The sequence below is a fragment of the Vipera ursinii genome (assembly GCF_947247035.1).
Source record: "Vipera ursinii genome assembly, chromosome: 13".
NCBI lineage: Eukaryota > Metazoa > Chordata > Lepidosauria > Squamata > Viperidae > Vipera > Vipera ursinii.
In genome coordinates, this window is record NC_139526.1 from 19,817,172 (window position 1) to 19,832,396 (window position 15,225).

General features: G+C 48.4%; 1 protein-coding gene across 3 annotated transcripts; it reads right to left on the reverse strand.

Annotated features, from left to right (window-relative positions):
- Window positions 1–23: 23 nt before the first annotated feature.
- On the reverse strand, window positions 24–13,492 carry NPRL3 (NPR3 like, GATOR1 complex subunit). Of its 3 annotated transcripts, XM_083372712.1 has the most exons (14): window positions 12,856–13,492; window positions 11,034–11,103; window positions 9,891–9,929; window positions 7,945–8,074; window positions 6,809–6,883; window positions 5,638–5,791; window positions 5,186–5,267; window positions 4,040–4,177; window positions 3,011–3,167; window positions 2,303–2,409; window positions 2,030–2,159; window positions 1,709–1,934; window positions 1,089–1,281; window positions 24–838 (listed from the first exon to the last, which is right to left on the reverse strand). In XM_083372712.1, exons 1-14 carry the CDS (start codon window positions 12,971–12,973, stop codon window positions 673–675), a joined length of 1,785 nt encoding a protein of 594 aa, XP_083228838.1. In that variant the 5' UTR covers window positions 12,974–13,492; the 3' UTR covers window positions 24–672. The 3 variants fall into 3 exon arrangements, with proteins under 3 accessions (XP_083228838.1, XP_083228839.1, XP_083228840.1); XM_083372713.1 differs by lacking the exon at window positions 9,891–9,929 and having other exon boundaries at window positions 12,856–13,470; XM_083372714.1 differs by lacking the exon at window positions 9,891–9,929 and having other exon boundaries at window positions 12,938–12,952.
- Between the last annotated feature and the right edge of the window lie 1,733 nt (window positions 13,493–15,225).

Consider the following 15,225-nt stretch of genomic DNA (forward strand, 5'->3'; position numbering starts at 1 on the left):
GAATACTGATGTCAACAAAGAAGGACTAGAAATGCCATTTCAGGTTTATTTAAATAAACATGTTTTGCTCTATTCCAAAGAGGGGTCGATGGAGCCAAATGTACAATGTAATCAGCAGGAAAGGAAGTGCACAGCCCCAGGCCCGCATTGCTAGAACAGCCGCTTCCACTTGATCCTAATGTGACCCCCTCCTCACCCCAAGCCAACCCGAGGATAATTGGTTAAGCTGGCAGTGCCAGAACAGTATGACTTAAGCAGATGCACCAACCGCAAGATGTTTTAGAGCAGTACTAGGGGGCAGGGTGGGTGGGCTATGAACTTTCACTACCCACCGTTTAATGTGAGCATTCAACCTGTGGCAGAGGGGAAGTCATTGGGCACTATTTCACCAAAGGGGCTCATCCTGGGTTCCCCCTATTCTTCCTGCTTTTAAAAGCCAGCCTCCACAATTTGGGATGGGAAGCCCACGCAGCTGTTCTGCTAAGTCCCATCTCTGCAAGCCCTCCTTCTCTCCAAAGAAGGCTGCCACCCCCAAGGGGACAGAGCACAAAATGCCAGACTGTGACACCTGGAAGAACACTCCTCTAATGTCAAGTAGGAGGTGCTTCCTCGGATCTGGGAGCATCTGGCCTCAACGTGGTTCCTTTCTGGCCCCAAGCAAGCCTCCTCTTTTTACTTATGGAGGGACTGAAAGACAGAGATGACAGGATCCTCATGGCTGGTCACCACCAGCACGCTACGGAACTTGTCAAAGAGCATGAGCAGATGGGAGCGGCGCATGTTCTCGTTGTACATGATCTCCTCCAAGTGATGCCGTCCACGGAAATAGTGTAGCAGCCTGCAAAGCGGGGGGAGGGGGGAAGAGGCATGTTTCTGCCTTGCAGCCACAGCACATGGCTACCCATTCATGATTGTGGCTCAAAGCCTGAAATGCATGCTCCCCAAGTTCCCACACAGAAAAGGTGAGCTTGGCCCTGCTGTCCAAACACCAGGCTTCTTCCCAGGGCTTCATGAACGCCGTGCAAAGTCCAGGCCAACGGCCTCACTTTGCAACGGCCCAAAAGATTAGCCTTTTGCTCCCCAGCTACCTGGCAAACATGCGCAGATCGTCAGGATTGTGAGCTGCAGGAACACTGAGAATGGCTTCCCGCTCATGCTCCGAAAGGCTGGTCAGGAGGTTCTCCGTCATGCGCTTGTTCACGGGAGACTCTCCCCCAGGCAACAGCTCCGCGCTGGAGTTGTCCATGCTGGGACTTGTCAGGGTCATGTCATCGCTGCTAGCTGTGAACAAACAAGCGTGTGAGCCCTCACCCTGCCCTGAAAAGTGGCCCCTTTGCAAAAACAAAGGCCCTATGTGGGAAGAGAGATGAGATCCTCACCATGATGGTTGCTACACACAGAGAGACACAAACACAGCCTTTTAGAAATAAGCAGAAAAAAACAAGATTATGACATGAACCTGACTTGGCTATTATGAAACTAGACCTCCATTAGGCATAAAATAGGGTTGGCTGTCTTTGGGCCACTCCCCCTCTCTCAGCCGAACCTCTACAGGGTTGTTGTGGGGAAAATAGGAGGGAGGAGTTACAAACATGTTCATCAGCTTAGTATCAGATCTATCAATCAATCAATCATCCTCTCTGTATAGGAGTCAATCACTGTTTCCCTGGCTGGGCTGAGCCCTGGGGAAAAGGGGGCTGCCACTTACTGGGAGAACCAAAACTGAGTGCGCTAGGAGTGCTGAGGCTTCGGCCCCCAACTCGGGCAGGAAAGGACAGCTCTTCTATTCTGGTGCGAAAACCCTCCTCCTCCTCCTCCTCCTCCTCCTCCTCTTCCTCCTCTTCCTTTGGGGGAACCATTAGGCAAGCGTAGCTGTGCAGCTGAATAAGAAGCCGGTGCTGGAGCATCCAGGCCACCATCCGAATGAGATGTGTCTGGGAGAGAAGGGGAGGTCATCAGAGAGGCAAAAGATCTTGGCCATTGCAGCATCTTGACCATGCTGAGGGGAGGATGAGGAGCTGGGACTTGCCTCCTGAATCGCTGGAGCAAGAGGGTCCTTGAGCTCAGACAGAGAAACTGGCCAGGAGAACTTTGACAGAACTGCGGGCAGGTCGTGGCCTGGAAACTGAGAGGAGAACTCTTCTGCCAGAGGGGAATAACTGCAGAAGGGAAGGGCAGGGAGTAAGCAGGCTGTCCTCCCTGGTGCCCCGAGTCAGCCGCATCAGCACCTGTTAAGCCTAGGATACAGGCACTGATGCACAAATCCATCCCTGCAGCAGAAGGAACAAGATGAGCAACTCACAGGCAGACACTGGCGCTGGGGGACATCATGTACACATTGTTCTCACACAGGGGATAGACCATGAGGGCCTTGCCCCAGTAGACCAGATGTGCAGCCAGCTGAAACACCTGCCAAAAAGAGTAAGCATCTGTTGGGGGGCAATTCAGCAGCACCTCTAGGTAGGACAGGCTGGGCAGGCCCAATGTGGCAGCGAGCTCCCTCTCCAAGGAGGAAGGAGAACAGGTGCCCTCTCTTCTGCTTATGCAGCTCGCATTAAGAAAGCACAGAGCCTGACAGCCTGACAGGAGAAAGCTCCCATTCCCCTGCAGCTTTAGTTATTAAGAGGGCCCCGAAATCCCAGCTGCCTGGAAGCAGGGGGAGGAGAGACTCGCTGCCCTCACGTTCAGCCTGTGGGTGCAATAGGGAAGGCAGCCCACTCAGATCCCACAGGGTCTAATCCAGCCGGCTGGCTCTTCTGGTCCTCTTAGAAAGAGGCAAGGTACAAGTAGGCAGAAGGATGCGCTGCGCCGAATACAAAGCTGGGCTTTAATGCCTGAGTTGTTGTAGTGGAAAAGATCTTCCCTCCCCCACAACGTTTTCCTTTTCCTGGGAGTTCTCACTGCCTCTCTGGGAGTCAGCTTGGCTCCTGTGTTTTGGAAGAGGGGGTCCATCTGTGGTCTGCTATACAGCAGATGTAGCAAAAAGCTTCGGGGTCCCCTCTGAGTTCACCTGGAGCAAGGCCAGGTCAGCATCCTGAGCCAGCTGCTGAAGGTTCTTCACCGCAGAGGTGGTTTTGATCACTCGAACCAAAGCAGGGGAGCAATCAAGGGGCAGTTCACTGAGGAGAGACTTCTCATCTTTAAGCAACAATAAGGCATGGTAAGGCCTGCAAAGAGATGGCAAAATGAGGGGGTGGAGGGATTAGGACCACCTACAATAGCCAAGAAAAAGCTACTGAATTAATTTATGCAATTTTTCCGTTTCACAAGACAGGACTTAGGACAGGTACAAGAACCTTGGTGAAACAGAAGTGGTGACCGATTCCTCAAAGAATGAATGTGTAATGTGAGAAAAGTGATTTTCATAGGATTTATGAAAGAATCACAATACCTTCAGGGGTAAGATGCATGGCCTATAAATTTTATAAATAAATAAATATACAAATAAATGAGTAAATAACAAACTCAGTCTTCCAGGTGAAATAGAATGAGACCCTCCCTTACGCCGCACAAGCTGAACATCAGACAATCAAATCCTGTTTGGCAGAAATCCTGGGTGTGAGTTTGGTGAACGAATAGCTGAGAAGCTAAATGTTGGTAGACTGTGCGGTTCAGACTATGTTAGATGTATGAAGTGAAAACATTTTGAGCACTGCCATAAGTAAGAGTATGGGGATAATGCCTGCATAATTAAGTAGCTGGTGGTTGAAGAACAAAATGCTTTCTCAAGATTTCTCTTGGGGCTTGCAAACCATGACATCATGAAGGAAAGTGGGACAAATAAAGTATGGAAATAAGACAGACAAGGAGGCCATGAATTCTGAAGTCTTGCTTCCAGCTATTTATCTCTCAAAGCTCTGAACATTCTCGCCCACAATCACCAAATTTCAGGTACAGATTTTCAGCTTCCAAGCAGACTTAGCCTCAACTACATCCCAAGAGGACTGGCTGAGGTAAGAAAAGATTCTAAACCAAGTTGCACTCAGAAAATAGAGCAAAATAAAATAATAAATGTATTAGCAATAAAACCCTGTCTCACCGAATAGCCTTCAAGCTTCTTTCAATGGCTTCTGGGGGGATGAAACTGGATGCCACATCATGGATTTTGTGAGGCAGGCAGAAGCTCACTTCCAGCCAGTTATTGATCTGTATTTGGACCAACCCTGTTGTGCACAGACTGAAAGGAAAGAGGTTCAGGGAGCAGCCTTTTTGCATGGCACTTACTCAGCCCCCAGGGAACCTGAGCAAAATGTTCTCCAAGATCCCCTCCACCCTTTACCTTCAACAATTTAGATTTGACTTAATAATACAGTATTCCCTGTTATATAGACACTGCCACCTGCTGGTCACCAACAAGCTGTGCAAGTCAAGTCATACTAACTAGCAGCTCCTTGCCTCAGCCAGGAAGGCTGCTACCCACCAGGTGGAGCTGAGCAGCTGTCTCAGAGTGGCATCTGGTTGACCTCCCCAGGAAGGCTTTGTCTATGCCTCCTGTGCTCTGCTGTTGGGCATCAGAAGAGAGGGAAAGCGACAGGCAGGAGCAGGACTAGCCTCAAACCAGCCCAGGGAGGGGAATGGGGGGGGGGGGCGAGAGCGTGGGGCCTCCAGAGAGCTTACAAAGCCTCAAAGGGAAGAGAAAGCTTTGTGCAGGCTTCCCTCTCCTCAAGGAAGCAGTGCATTGACAATCAGAGGCGCGAGAAGGGACTTCAGGGTCTGGAGCAGATAGTGATGGTTTTCAAAAGAAAAGCAGCCAGTTAAATTTAAATAGTTCTTGATTTTATGAGAAGATGAATTGATCTCTATCTAGTTTAATCTCCCAATTCTAAACTGAGGGTTGTGTTTCACATAAGCCCTGCCCCAATGGAGAATAAAAGATAAGGGGAAGTCAGCTAAACACCCAACACCCTGAAGGTCTCATTCCAATTACCTTGTGTTTGGGGGGCGGGCGAGGGGGGGAGTTACAGAATCGGATTCTGCACCTCTGTATCTGTCCTGCGGTGAGTTTCCCCCCCGGGCTCCCCACTGTTGGGACGAGGCTGTCCTCCCCTACTGAAGGGCACTCCTGAACACCATGACAAGGCCTGTGGCTCTGGAAGGAAGCCGCCGGCATGACCGCCAGAGACCGCCATCTTCCAAGAGCTGCTGACAGGGAGGTAGCGGGTGGGGGTGGTAACGATATGATTACCTGTCATAAGCCTCTTTAAGGTCTCTGGCCAGCTTGCACTTGGGAAGGATGTGAGGGAAAGGCGACTGAGGGCCATCCCTTGCTGTGGAGCAAAAAAATAGTTTTGGAGCAGCTGAAGCTCCAGAGCGCCTACCCTCCTCCCAACAATTCATTCTTGGGACATACCTGACGCTGGACTTTATTATTAATCTAATTAATCAAATTTGTATAACTGGCCATCTCATAAAGACTGAAACGTGCTACTTTATGTCATCCTGGCTAGCAGTTCCAACTGCTGGCTGCACAGCAAATGTCAACCGGTCTAGCCTGGGCCTTTCAGGGGGGCTAAAATAGCCTTCCTTGGACACTGGCTCTCAACTCAGGAGTCCAGGCTGGCAAACATCCCCTGCAGGAGCCACGTCCTGGCAAGTGGCATCCCAAGTGAATAAGACCGTAAGCTGCCTGCGGCTCACTTTCTGACATGGCTGAAACTTCATCTTGAATGGCCAGGATGAGTTTGGCCTCCCTGGTGAGATACTGGCAGCGTCTCTCTTCATGCTGAAGCACAATGGCGATGCGCCGGGAGAGGTTATGCAGGCAGCTGATCACAGAGGGGTCTGCAGTGGCCTGAAAGCAGAAGCAAAACCGTCCATGGAGGGTGGCCTGGCAGGCCAGATGACCTGAAGGAAGGAGGCACCCACCCGGGGACAACCCGGCCCATTCTCTCCCCTCTGGCCATCCAGCAACGGAAGGCTGCCTCCCACTGAAAGCTCCAGGATAACAAGAGCTGCTACTGCAAAATGTGTGAACCAGTGATAGCATCCCTTCAGCTACTCTTATTTGCGCAAAACATCTCAGTGACACACACACACACACACACACACACACACACACACACCAGCATCTCCCCACCTCCCGGCCTGCCCCTGAGCCCAAATAGTTCCTTCCCATTTAGAGACATCTTAATGTGAGGACAGAGGGGCAGGCTCACTGGCCTGGAGCAAACCTCTCGGCCTGAGCCTTGTGGAGCTTTTGGCTAGAACAGGATTTCAGGAGAACCCGGCAAAGCACCAACCCTGGAACATCTCTGTGACATCACACACAATCAGCCATACTGCAGAGCCCAGAGAGGCTGCCCAAGCCACTCTGAAGCAGGGAGAAGGCAGGAGCCCAGCTGTTATCAGCCACAGCCAGCTGAACAAACGGGGCCTCAGAGGGTTAGTAGCCGAATGGACAACCATTCAAGGGTTGTTAAGGGAACGGAATGCAGAGCAGCTGATAACGTGTGCCACCCAAAGTTACAAACTATGACTTGACACTACAAAATGGGCCACATTTCTGCTGAGTCACAGCATGAGATTAAACTTCAAGCTTCACCGCAACCATCTCCCTGTTGATAACACCCTGGGCCTTTGCCTGTCCAGCTGCCACTGGCAGATGGGCCCCACCCTGGAACTAGAGTGCTACTCGGAGCCACAAAGCTGTAGGTCCCGAGAGAAGTCCAAGCTAGCCAAGGCGGGGGAGAGTGATGCCTTTGCCAATAAAGGCCAAAGAGGTGACCAGGAAAGCTGACCCAAGCAAGGGTTCTACAGCTGGTTGTCTCACCAGGACAGTTAGGTAGTATTTCTTTCCAGGCAGTCTTACCCTTAAAGCAAAGACCACATTGAAGAGAATCATGGTGGGCATTTCCCTCTTGGGAGAAGGATCTGTCTTTGATACCTGCACAGCAAAAAAAGACATTTAGGAAGTCTGGGTGGGTGAGGCAATGCACAAAAGGCAGATTTGTTCTTGGTTTGTTGAGATCCAGGGAAGGAGTCCCCTCTTTTGGCCCCAGTGGGGTCACCTGACCTGGACGTCGTGTTTTAAGAAGAGCAGGCATACACTAAAGCGTATCCAGGCTAAGGAGACCAAAGAGAAGAAGTCTCAGAAAAAGAAGTTCTGTGAGGGCTGGAAGAAAGAGGGCAAGAGCGGAAATCATCCATGGCTGAAGGATGCTGCGCAGAATACATACCAAACCTTTTTCCTTGAGGAAGATCTCAGCAAAAGGCCTGGTTAATGGGTTAACCCAATTCCTTGGACTCGCATAGTATGTTAAACAATGAACTAACCAAACAGAATAAACCACAAAGAAAAACCTATTGAAATATTTGCAATTGCATCTGCTAAATCTTCTACTGATCTAGTTAAGCATGCTGCGTGAACACCAACCATATTTAGACATACAATTGCCACTCGCAGGGAGGGATTCAGAAGTTAAGTAGCTGGTGCCCATGAAAACTTGGGCCAATCAAGAAATTCTAATACAGCACATACTTACAAGTGTTTTTCACTAGAGAATTGCTTCCACGTGGAAACTAAGGATAGATTCACACACTGCCTTGCTAAATGATTGATTTATTACACAATCATCTGTACAGCATGTCAAGCAAATGATAGTTTAATTGGATCTTAAAGTGATATGGGTTCAAAAACAGAGAATCCCCAAAACCGAATACTCCTAATATTGAATCTCATTTTACAATGGAGGGTAAAAATTTTCACAGGGAAGATTGGCCACAGAAAGAGCTGAAATAGACTCTTTCCAGTCATCATCTTCAGCAAGGAATATGGGAAGTAGTGTTTGGGTTTGAGATCCTAGCCGTTAGCCTGCCTTTGGCACAGCTCTCTGATTCTGCAGGTAGTTCCAAGCTGGGAAAGGGGTAAGAGTAGAAATTCAGTAATAATTGGAAAGAGCCTCTACGTTTCAGCTGCTGCAAAGGTGTTCTGGACCTGTGACATACCTGGCCAAAGGCATGCTGCAGCAGAGTTGGGTGCCCAACAAAACGAATGTTATCAATCTTCAGCTCAAACTTTTTGCCACACATGTCTGATTTAGTAGCCAGAATTGTTGCCAGAATGACATCTGAAAACCTTCAAAGCAGAAACATAAGAACGGAAATAGGCATGACTGTGTGTTGGTGACCTAAAGACATCTCAAAGCCAAATAGCGTTTGTATTGAACATTAAATATTATTCTGTAAGCATTGTGGATAAATAAACACTAGGATGCATTTGAATGCCATTAATTTGTCCAAATTGTACATTTAGAATCATCAGAATTACTGAAAAGAAAGCATTGCAGCCAATGATGGGACAGTCATGCAACTCTCAGAAAGAAGTGAAGAGGTTAGAAAGGTTCACTTCTGTTGGAGGCAGAGAAGATGTAGCAGTTGAAGCAGATTCCCAAGTACAGGCTGTTCCGGAGCTGGATTATAAAGGCTCCCAAAGACAAGGAGTCCCTGCTATTCCCAACCTCTGGTCACTAATGTCATGTAGCCTATTATCTCTGCATGATCTAAAGTTTCCCTGTTCTGCAGGGAAAGGTGCAGTCTCTTTCAAAGTGCTGGTGCCCCAGAGGACGCAACCAGATAAGCCAAGGAAATTAAAGTCATCCAACATGGAGGCTTGCAGGCTGGCCAGGATCACAGGCCTCAGAGCACTTGCAACACCAGGCAGTCTGCAGCTAACTGAAGCTTTGAAGGACTGGTGTTGGAATTGGGCAGAAATACATCTTCTACCTCTGAGCTTGTTTAGCTTCTGCGTTTTCCCATTCAGATTTTTAGTCACCGCTCCCCCTCCCCCCCACCCTGTCCTGTCCCGTCCCACTGGTAGTCAGGGGCAGTTGTCACACAAAGGCTTCTCCCCTGTAACTGCAGAGAGAAGTTGCATTGTTCTGCTGTGAGGGCTGTGGCCCGGAGAGTTATCAGCTATCAGCCTTCCCAGGAGGCAGCAACACTCAAGGCAAAACTGTGGCTTTGCAATCTTTCTCACCAGAGACCTGGCAATTGAAGTTTGAACTCTTATTTGGATTAAGACCAAAAATAGTCCTCCAAGATGTTCTCCTTAAGACAGAATGGAAATGCCAATAGTTCTATGTGTGGGGGAAAAATGAAATGAAAAAATCAAATTCTTGAAACTTTTCATATCCAGTCTGTGGAAATCTGCTCTATTCTGGCAACAGAAAATTCCAAATTTTTGTTCTTGAAAAAGTGGAGCTTCCTGTTAAGTCTCCCCATCTTTTCATGATGGTTACACTCTGGCTAAGCATTTGATTTTACCTATTTTACTTAATGGACAGAGGCCTGACCAACAATTTATCACAACATTCTAGTGTTACACTGACTAGAACTTCTAAAGCCTATAATGAAATATAGCTAAGGGAGACCAGATTGGAAAAGAACATAATTGCTCAAATGTGGAGTTGCCTCAATATTCTGTAATTCAGAGTATTGTTACTCTGCATTCTAAAAAACTAGAGGAGACAGCTTTTAAATGCTACATACAAATGCCTCCCCAGACAAAAATGACATATTGCCTAAATGGTGAAAAAGCAGTCATTGTTTATTGCAAAGTGCAGAATGGTGTGCCAGCTTTGACCTCATACACTCCAATCAACTGAGTCAGCTTCTTGGTCCATCTAATCCAGTCTTGTCTCCACTGATAGTAGATAGGCAGCCAGAGTGGAAACCCAAAGCCTTCTGCATGCAAAACATACACTCTGCCACAGTGCTGCAGTTCCCTTTCTAGGTTGTCTTCTCCTTTAAATTTCTCACAAGCTCATCCATCACACATGCACTCCACTATCATTCAATTCATTTACAGTATAGTCCAAGATAGAAAGTAGAAACACAATACAAGAAGGTGGTAAAAAAGAAAACCCATTGGAGACAGATGAATTTGGTCTTACCCTGACACCACCTGCTCATCAGTGAGAGGATGGGGCTCTCTGTAAATAGGAACAGGGGCCATAAGCACCACTCAGAAACAAAAGCGGAGAATCAACCAGACAAAAATCACACAAGGCACACTATTCACACATACAGTACATAAAAATGGGACAATGGAATGCTGCCAGTTTTCAGTTACAAATAAATGATGTTTCTAAAGCAAAATGAAAACAATGACACAAATGTACACACACACGCACGTACATTGATGGTATAAGGGGAAAGAAGAAATAAACTTGCAACGGCTGCTGATAGTGCAGCAGGCAGCCTGGCTTCCCCCAAAGAGACAGCAGAATAAGGGATGGGCAGGCAGGACAGAGCATCTAGGAATGTCTCAAGGCTGCTGGAATAAGAAATCTGGACTCCAGGGACCTCAGCAGGCCCTTCCTTCATGGTCACTGCTACTGTGCAAACCATTTGGGGCATCCCATGGTTTGAACTTATTTTTCCAAAACTGGTGCCATTTCTTTACCACCCGACCAAGCGCAGCTCCTTTTCTTTTGGGTCACAGAAAGCAGCCGTTTCCAACTTTCTATACTGTGGAGATTCAATGGAGCATCTTTTTCTATTTCTGAATTCTGCACTTCAGACTACAGCAGCATAAACCCGTGCATTGTGCCACACGAGAAACATTAAATTATAGCTGGCCAGGACCAGAGTGCGACCTGCAACTGTTGTAATCACAAACAAACCCCAGTTCATACCAGCCAGCTAAGAACCAACAGAGGGCTGGATCCAGCTTCCACGCAGATTTTTTCTTGAAAATCCCCCAGCTTCAATTCCAGAGGCTGAATAAAAAGCCAGGGAAAGCCAGTGTCTCTTGGCAAATGGAAATTCTGGAGCTTTTTCCCCTCTGCCAGACCTACCAGCAGGGAAGAGTTGCCTCCTCCCATTGCTAACAGCAGAGGAGCAAAAGACTTAAGGATCATTCACTGGGATAACTGTGATTATTAAACAGTACAAGAGTTGGTTAGAATATTTTTATGTTTTCCTCAAAACCATGACATTCAACAATCCCTTCACAAAAACAACTGAGCTCAACTTTGCCAACCAACATGCCAGGGAGTAGGAGATCTGTAAAAAAGAACCAGGGAAATACATACCTGGAATCTCCATCTGGATCTTCTACATTGTCCCCAATACTGTTTACTGCATACCTATTCCTTGACGTTCCTAAAAAAAAATGGAATGGGAGGTGGGGTGTAACTTCATGCCTGGAGGGATTACTCACTGCCCCATTCACACAGCACATTTTGCATGGTAATGGGGAGAGAGGCAGCATATTTTATGAGAATCCTAGCATTTTCCACAGACAACTAACCCAGAGGAATGTTTTGGGTAAGCCAGCTATCACAGCCAACACATCATCTGGATCAAGCCTACCAGCTGATTAACTGCCCTTTCAAAACTGAGATGAAGTATATATTTTAAATTCTTTTTTCTTCACTCTGTAAGGAAAATATTCCAAGGGAATAATAGTCTGCCAGTCTCCTTAGAAGCAGTATATGCTGCCAGCACGTTTAACCAGAACACTTAAGTGGTACGGATATATCATGAAACACAAAGATCGGCTTTTCACTTAAGCAGATCAGTTAAGCTCACCCTATTTTTTTCAATCACTGACTGTAGTTACTTTCCCATCTTTCATTAAGAGTGTCCCAAGCAGCAAGTCACAGGAACTGGCATGTAAAAAAGGACCTGGATGCCTTGCGTACAGTCACTCATGCCCTTGTGACCTCTCATCTAGACTACTGCAATGCTCTTTACATGGGGCTGCCCTTGAGATCCACTCAGAAGCTTCAGCTGGTACAGAACGCAGCTGTGCAAGTTCTTTTGGGGGTCTCCCGATACTCCCATATTACACCTCTGCTCCGTGAGCTGCATTGGCTTCCGGTTGCCTTCCGGGTGAAATTCAAGGTGCTGGTGATGACATACAAAGCCCTACATGGCATGGGTCCGGATTACCTACGGGAGCACCTACTGCCGGCGTCAACCTCCCTCCGTCCTGTACGTTCCCACAGAGAGGGCCTCCTCAGGGTACCACCGGTCAGAGAATGTCGGCTGGTGACCCCCAGGGGGAGAGCATTCTCGGTGGGTGCACCAATCCTTTGGAACCGCTTACCGGCTGAACTCTGGATGGCCCCCGACTTTCGCTCCTTCCGGCGTGATCTAAAAACTTATCTATTCGAACAAGCCGGCCTGGCCTGATGGGTTTGGGTTTTAACACTATTTTAACTAACCTACTACATTGGGCACAATCATTTAACTTTAAATCTTATTTTTGTTGCCCTGTACACCGCCCTGAGTCCTTCGGGAGAAGGGCGGTATATAAATCAAATAAATAAATAAATAAAATAAATAATTGAACACTGCCTGATCAAAAGCATGGGCCTGGACACGCTGTTGAGGAATTGATGTAGAGGCCTGCTCCGGATTACCTAGGCCTGCCTGGAAAGACAGCCAGGAAAACCGTCCGACCTTGAAACCCCTTGAACGGGTGATGATGGCCCGATGCGAACCTGTCGCAGGTGAAGCACCGAGTTCAACTGTGAAATCAACAGAGGCCGGGCCGAAGCATAGACCGGGCCGCTTCCCTGTCTTCAGGGAGCAGGCAGAGCTGCAGACGCCGCCCGAATGGGCAGGAAGGGCAACTGGGCCAGCTGCCCGAGAAATGGCAGCGTCAGGCCAGGGACGGACCAGTCAACCCCCCCCCCCCCACGAGGTCTCCTGCGGGGCCCGGGGACAGCCACCGGGTCACCCGAGCAAGCGGGCGGAAAGCGGCCGGAGCAGAGCGAGACAGCCCGGCGGAACTCAACGCCCGGCGGCCAAAGGGCGAGGACGCAGGATCACCATGGCAACGGCGGCGGCCAGGCCTTCCGGGGCGGGGCGGCGGCCGCCCAGCGCGCGCGCGCACTAGTTCCTCACCGATCTGGGCAGCCGGGCTGCCGGGCCCCCTCTGGAAGGGGAAGCGGAAGAGCAGCTTGTTGCCTCGGCTGCCGGAGCTGACCAGGATGACGCTGACGGGGCTCGAGGTGTCCTCCATGCCGCTGCTCTCGCCCGCGAAACCGCCTCGACACAGAGTCGGAGGCGAAAGGCTAGAGGGCCCATCGCCCCAACACCCGGGCGCGGCGGCTGCGCGGTCGTCACCCTCTGCTGTCAGCTGCCCGTCGTCACTTCCGTTAGTCTTCCGGGAGCGGGGCGCGTTCCTCCCATTTGCCGTCTCTTCTAGGCGAAGGTCGGGGATGATGGGCTTCAAGTCTCACCGCTTCCCGACGGCTTGGCCGGGGCCTGGCTCACCGGCCTCGGAAGCCGCAGGGCACTCCAGAAGCGGGGGAGCCCTTGCGTGGGTAGCCTTCCCGTAAACAGGCGGCGCCTCGGCTAGGGAGCCTAGGCGGACTCGGCGCTCCGCCTCGGCTTAGCAAGCGGGCGATAAGACCGAAGGGGCGCCCTAGCTTTGGAGAGACACGCTGCCCGCGCGCCCGCCATCGTGCCTTCCATACGGAGGACGAGGAGGAAGACCTGCCGCGGGAGACCCCACCCTGCGCCCCTATATGTGTTCTTTTCAAATTAGCCCCAACGGACAGAAAAAAGATTCAAAATAATAAATGGTCTGGGAAAATGAGTTGTAAACAGGGCTCCAAAATGATGTTCACGTTACTTAAAGGTCTAGCCCTTTTACTGGAAAAAAAAGCTATAATTGATCATGTATATTATCAATCAGGTGTATTACCAATCCTTCCAGTATTGTATCATTCATCTGGGAAAAGTCATCAAACCTTACTTTACACATTTTTAAGTTCAGGAACCGACAAACTAAATACACAGAGTAACAGAGGAGTTCAATGTCACTAATAAATCTGATTTTCACTGGTTTTTTACAATGTTTTACAATGTTTCAGGAGCTCCATAGCTAAGCAAGAATTTGTGCACAGCAGTAAAATGAGAAAAGGGCAAAAGGTATTCCCATATATCTGCCCATAATTTCAGACTTTGCCTTTTTGTGCTGAAAGCAATAATGCTCGACTGGAGCATCCTTCTATGCACTTTCTAACTGCAAGTTAAAAATATAAATAAATAAATGTTCCTAAGTTAGAGAAAAGGCTACCAGCAGGCAGCCCAAATTATACCAATCAAAAGGTTCCTTGGAAGTTGAGAGTCACAGAGTTAAATTCCTGCACACTTGACATCCTCTAAAGAAGTATAGCAGGCTGAATGCAGGGTGTTGCCTGGAGCCCAAATTGTCTGGCCTCCCTGGTGTTTATTAAACAGAATGGGAACTCCCAGAACGTTTTTATTTGTTTGCTTGCTTTATTCTCTGTTCGTAGTGTCCTCACATCCCAATTTGCATGGTGCTGCAGGAAGGCTTCTGCTCATACACACATACACTTTTATCCCAAACAGAGTCCAAGGTTGGCATGACAAATTAACTTCCTATGAGGCAGCAGCCTCAGCCTGGCTTGACCTTTTCCCCTCACTAACGGCTGCCTTCTAGGAGAATCTCTGGTCATCCAGCAGCACATTTTTCATTATCCTTCTGGAAGGAAGAAAAAGTGGAGACAATGTGGTGAGAGCCAGTTTGGTGTAGTAGTTCAGGTACTGGCCTAGAAACCAGGAGACTGTGAGTTCTGGATCTCACTTAGGCATGAAAAACAGTTATTGATTTTAGGCCAGTCACTTGCTCTCAGCCCAACCCACCTCATAGGGTTGTGAAGAAAATGGGAGGGGGGGGGAATATTAGGTATGTTTACTTCAAGTTATTTATAAGGAATAAAGACGGGATAAAAATCTAAAATACAAAATATGCCCTAGAGGTAAGCAAGAGCTTAAAAACTTAAGTATTTAATTTAGATTGCAGGGCATCAACAGGTGGGCTGTTTTTTCTCATATTGTTCCCTAGATTTTTAGATGGAGCCAGGTGTTCTTTTCAGCCTGTCCAGGTAGGCTGGAAAAGAAAGGCCATCAAGCTACTGCCTAACCCAAATTAGGATACAAATTCTAAAAAAATCTTACCTTTGTGCACATAGGAAGCCAGGACTCAGCCATACTATGTTATCTAATAAATTGCCAGGGGAGGCTGTAAATTCAGCCAGCTGTGGTTAAGTAATGGCTGTTAAGAAGCCAAGACTTAGCCTGTTGACTTAATTTACTTGTTTACTTACTTCCTCAATGAATTAGACACCTCAGTACAGCACCTGAGCTGTGAAGCAGGACCACTTTGGGCACTCTTAATATTGGTTGGTGAAGGGGAACAATATTCTGAATGCGTATATTCTGTTTACTTTGTTTCGCCGTTCT

Coding starts and splice junctions, on each gene's coding strand:
- NPRL3 (XM_083372712.1), bottom strand. CDS start 12,973: ATGGAGGACACCTCGAGCCCCGTCAGCGTCATCCTGGTCAGCTCCGGC. Junction 5,792..6,808: donor ATGTGGTCTTTGCTTTAAGG/GTAAGACTGCCT, acceptor TTCTGCTTTCAG/GCCACTGCAGACCCCTCTGT. Junction 839..1,088: donor GATCTGCGCATGTTTGCCAG/GTAGCTGGGGAG, acceptor CCCGCTTTGCAG/GCTGCTACACTATTTCCGTG.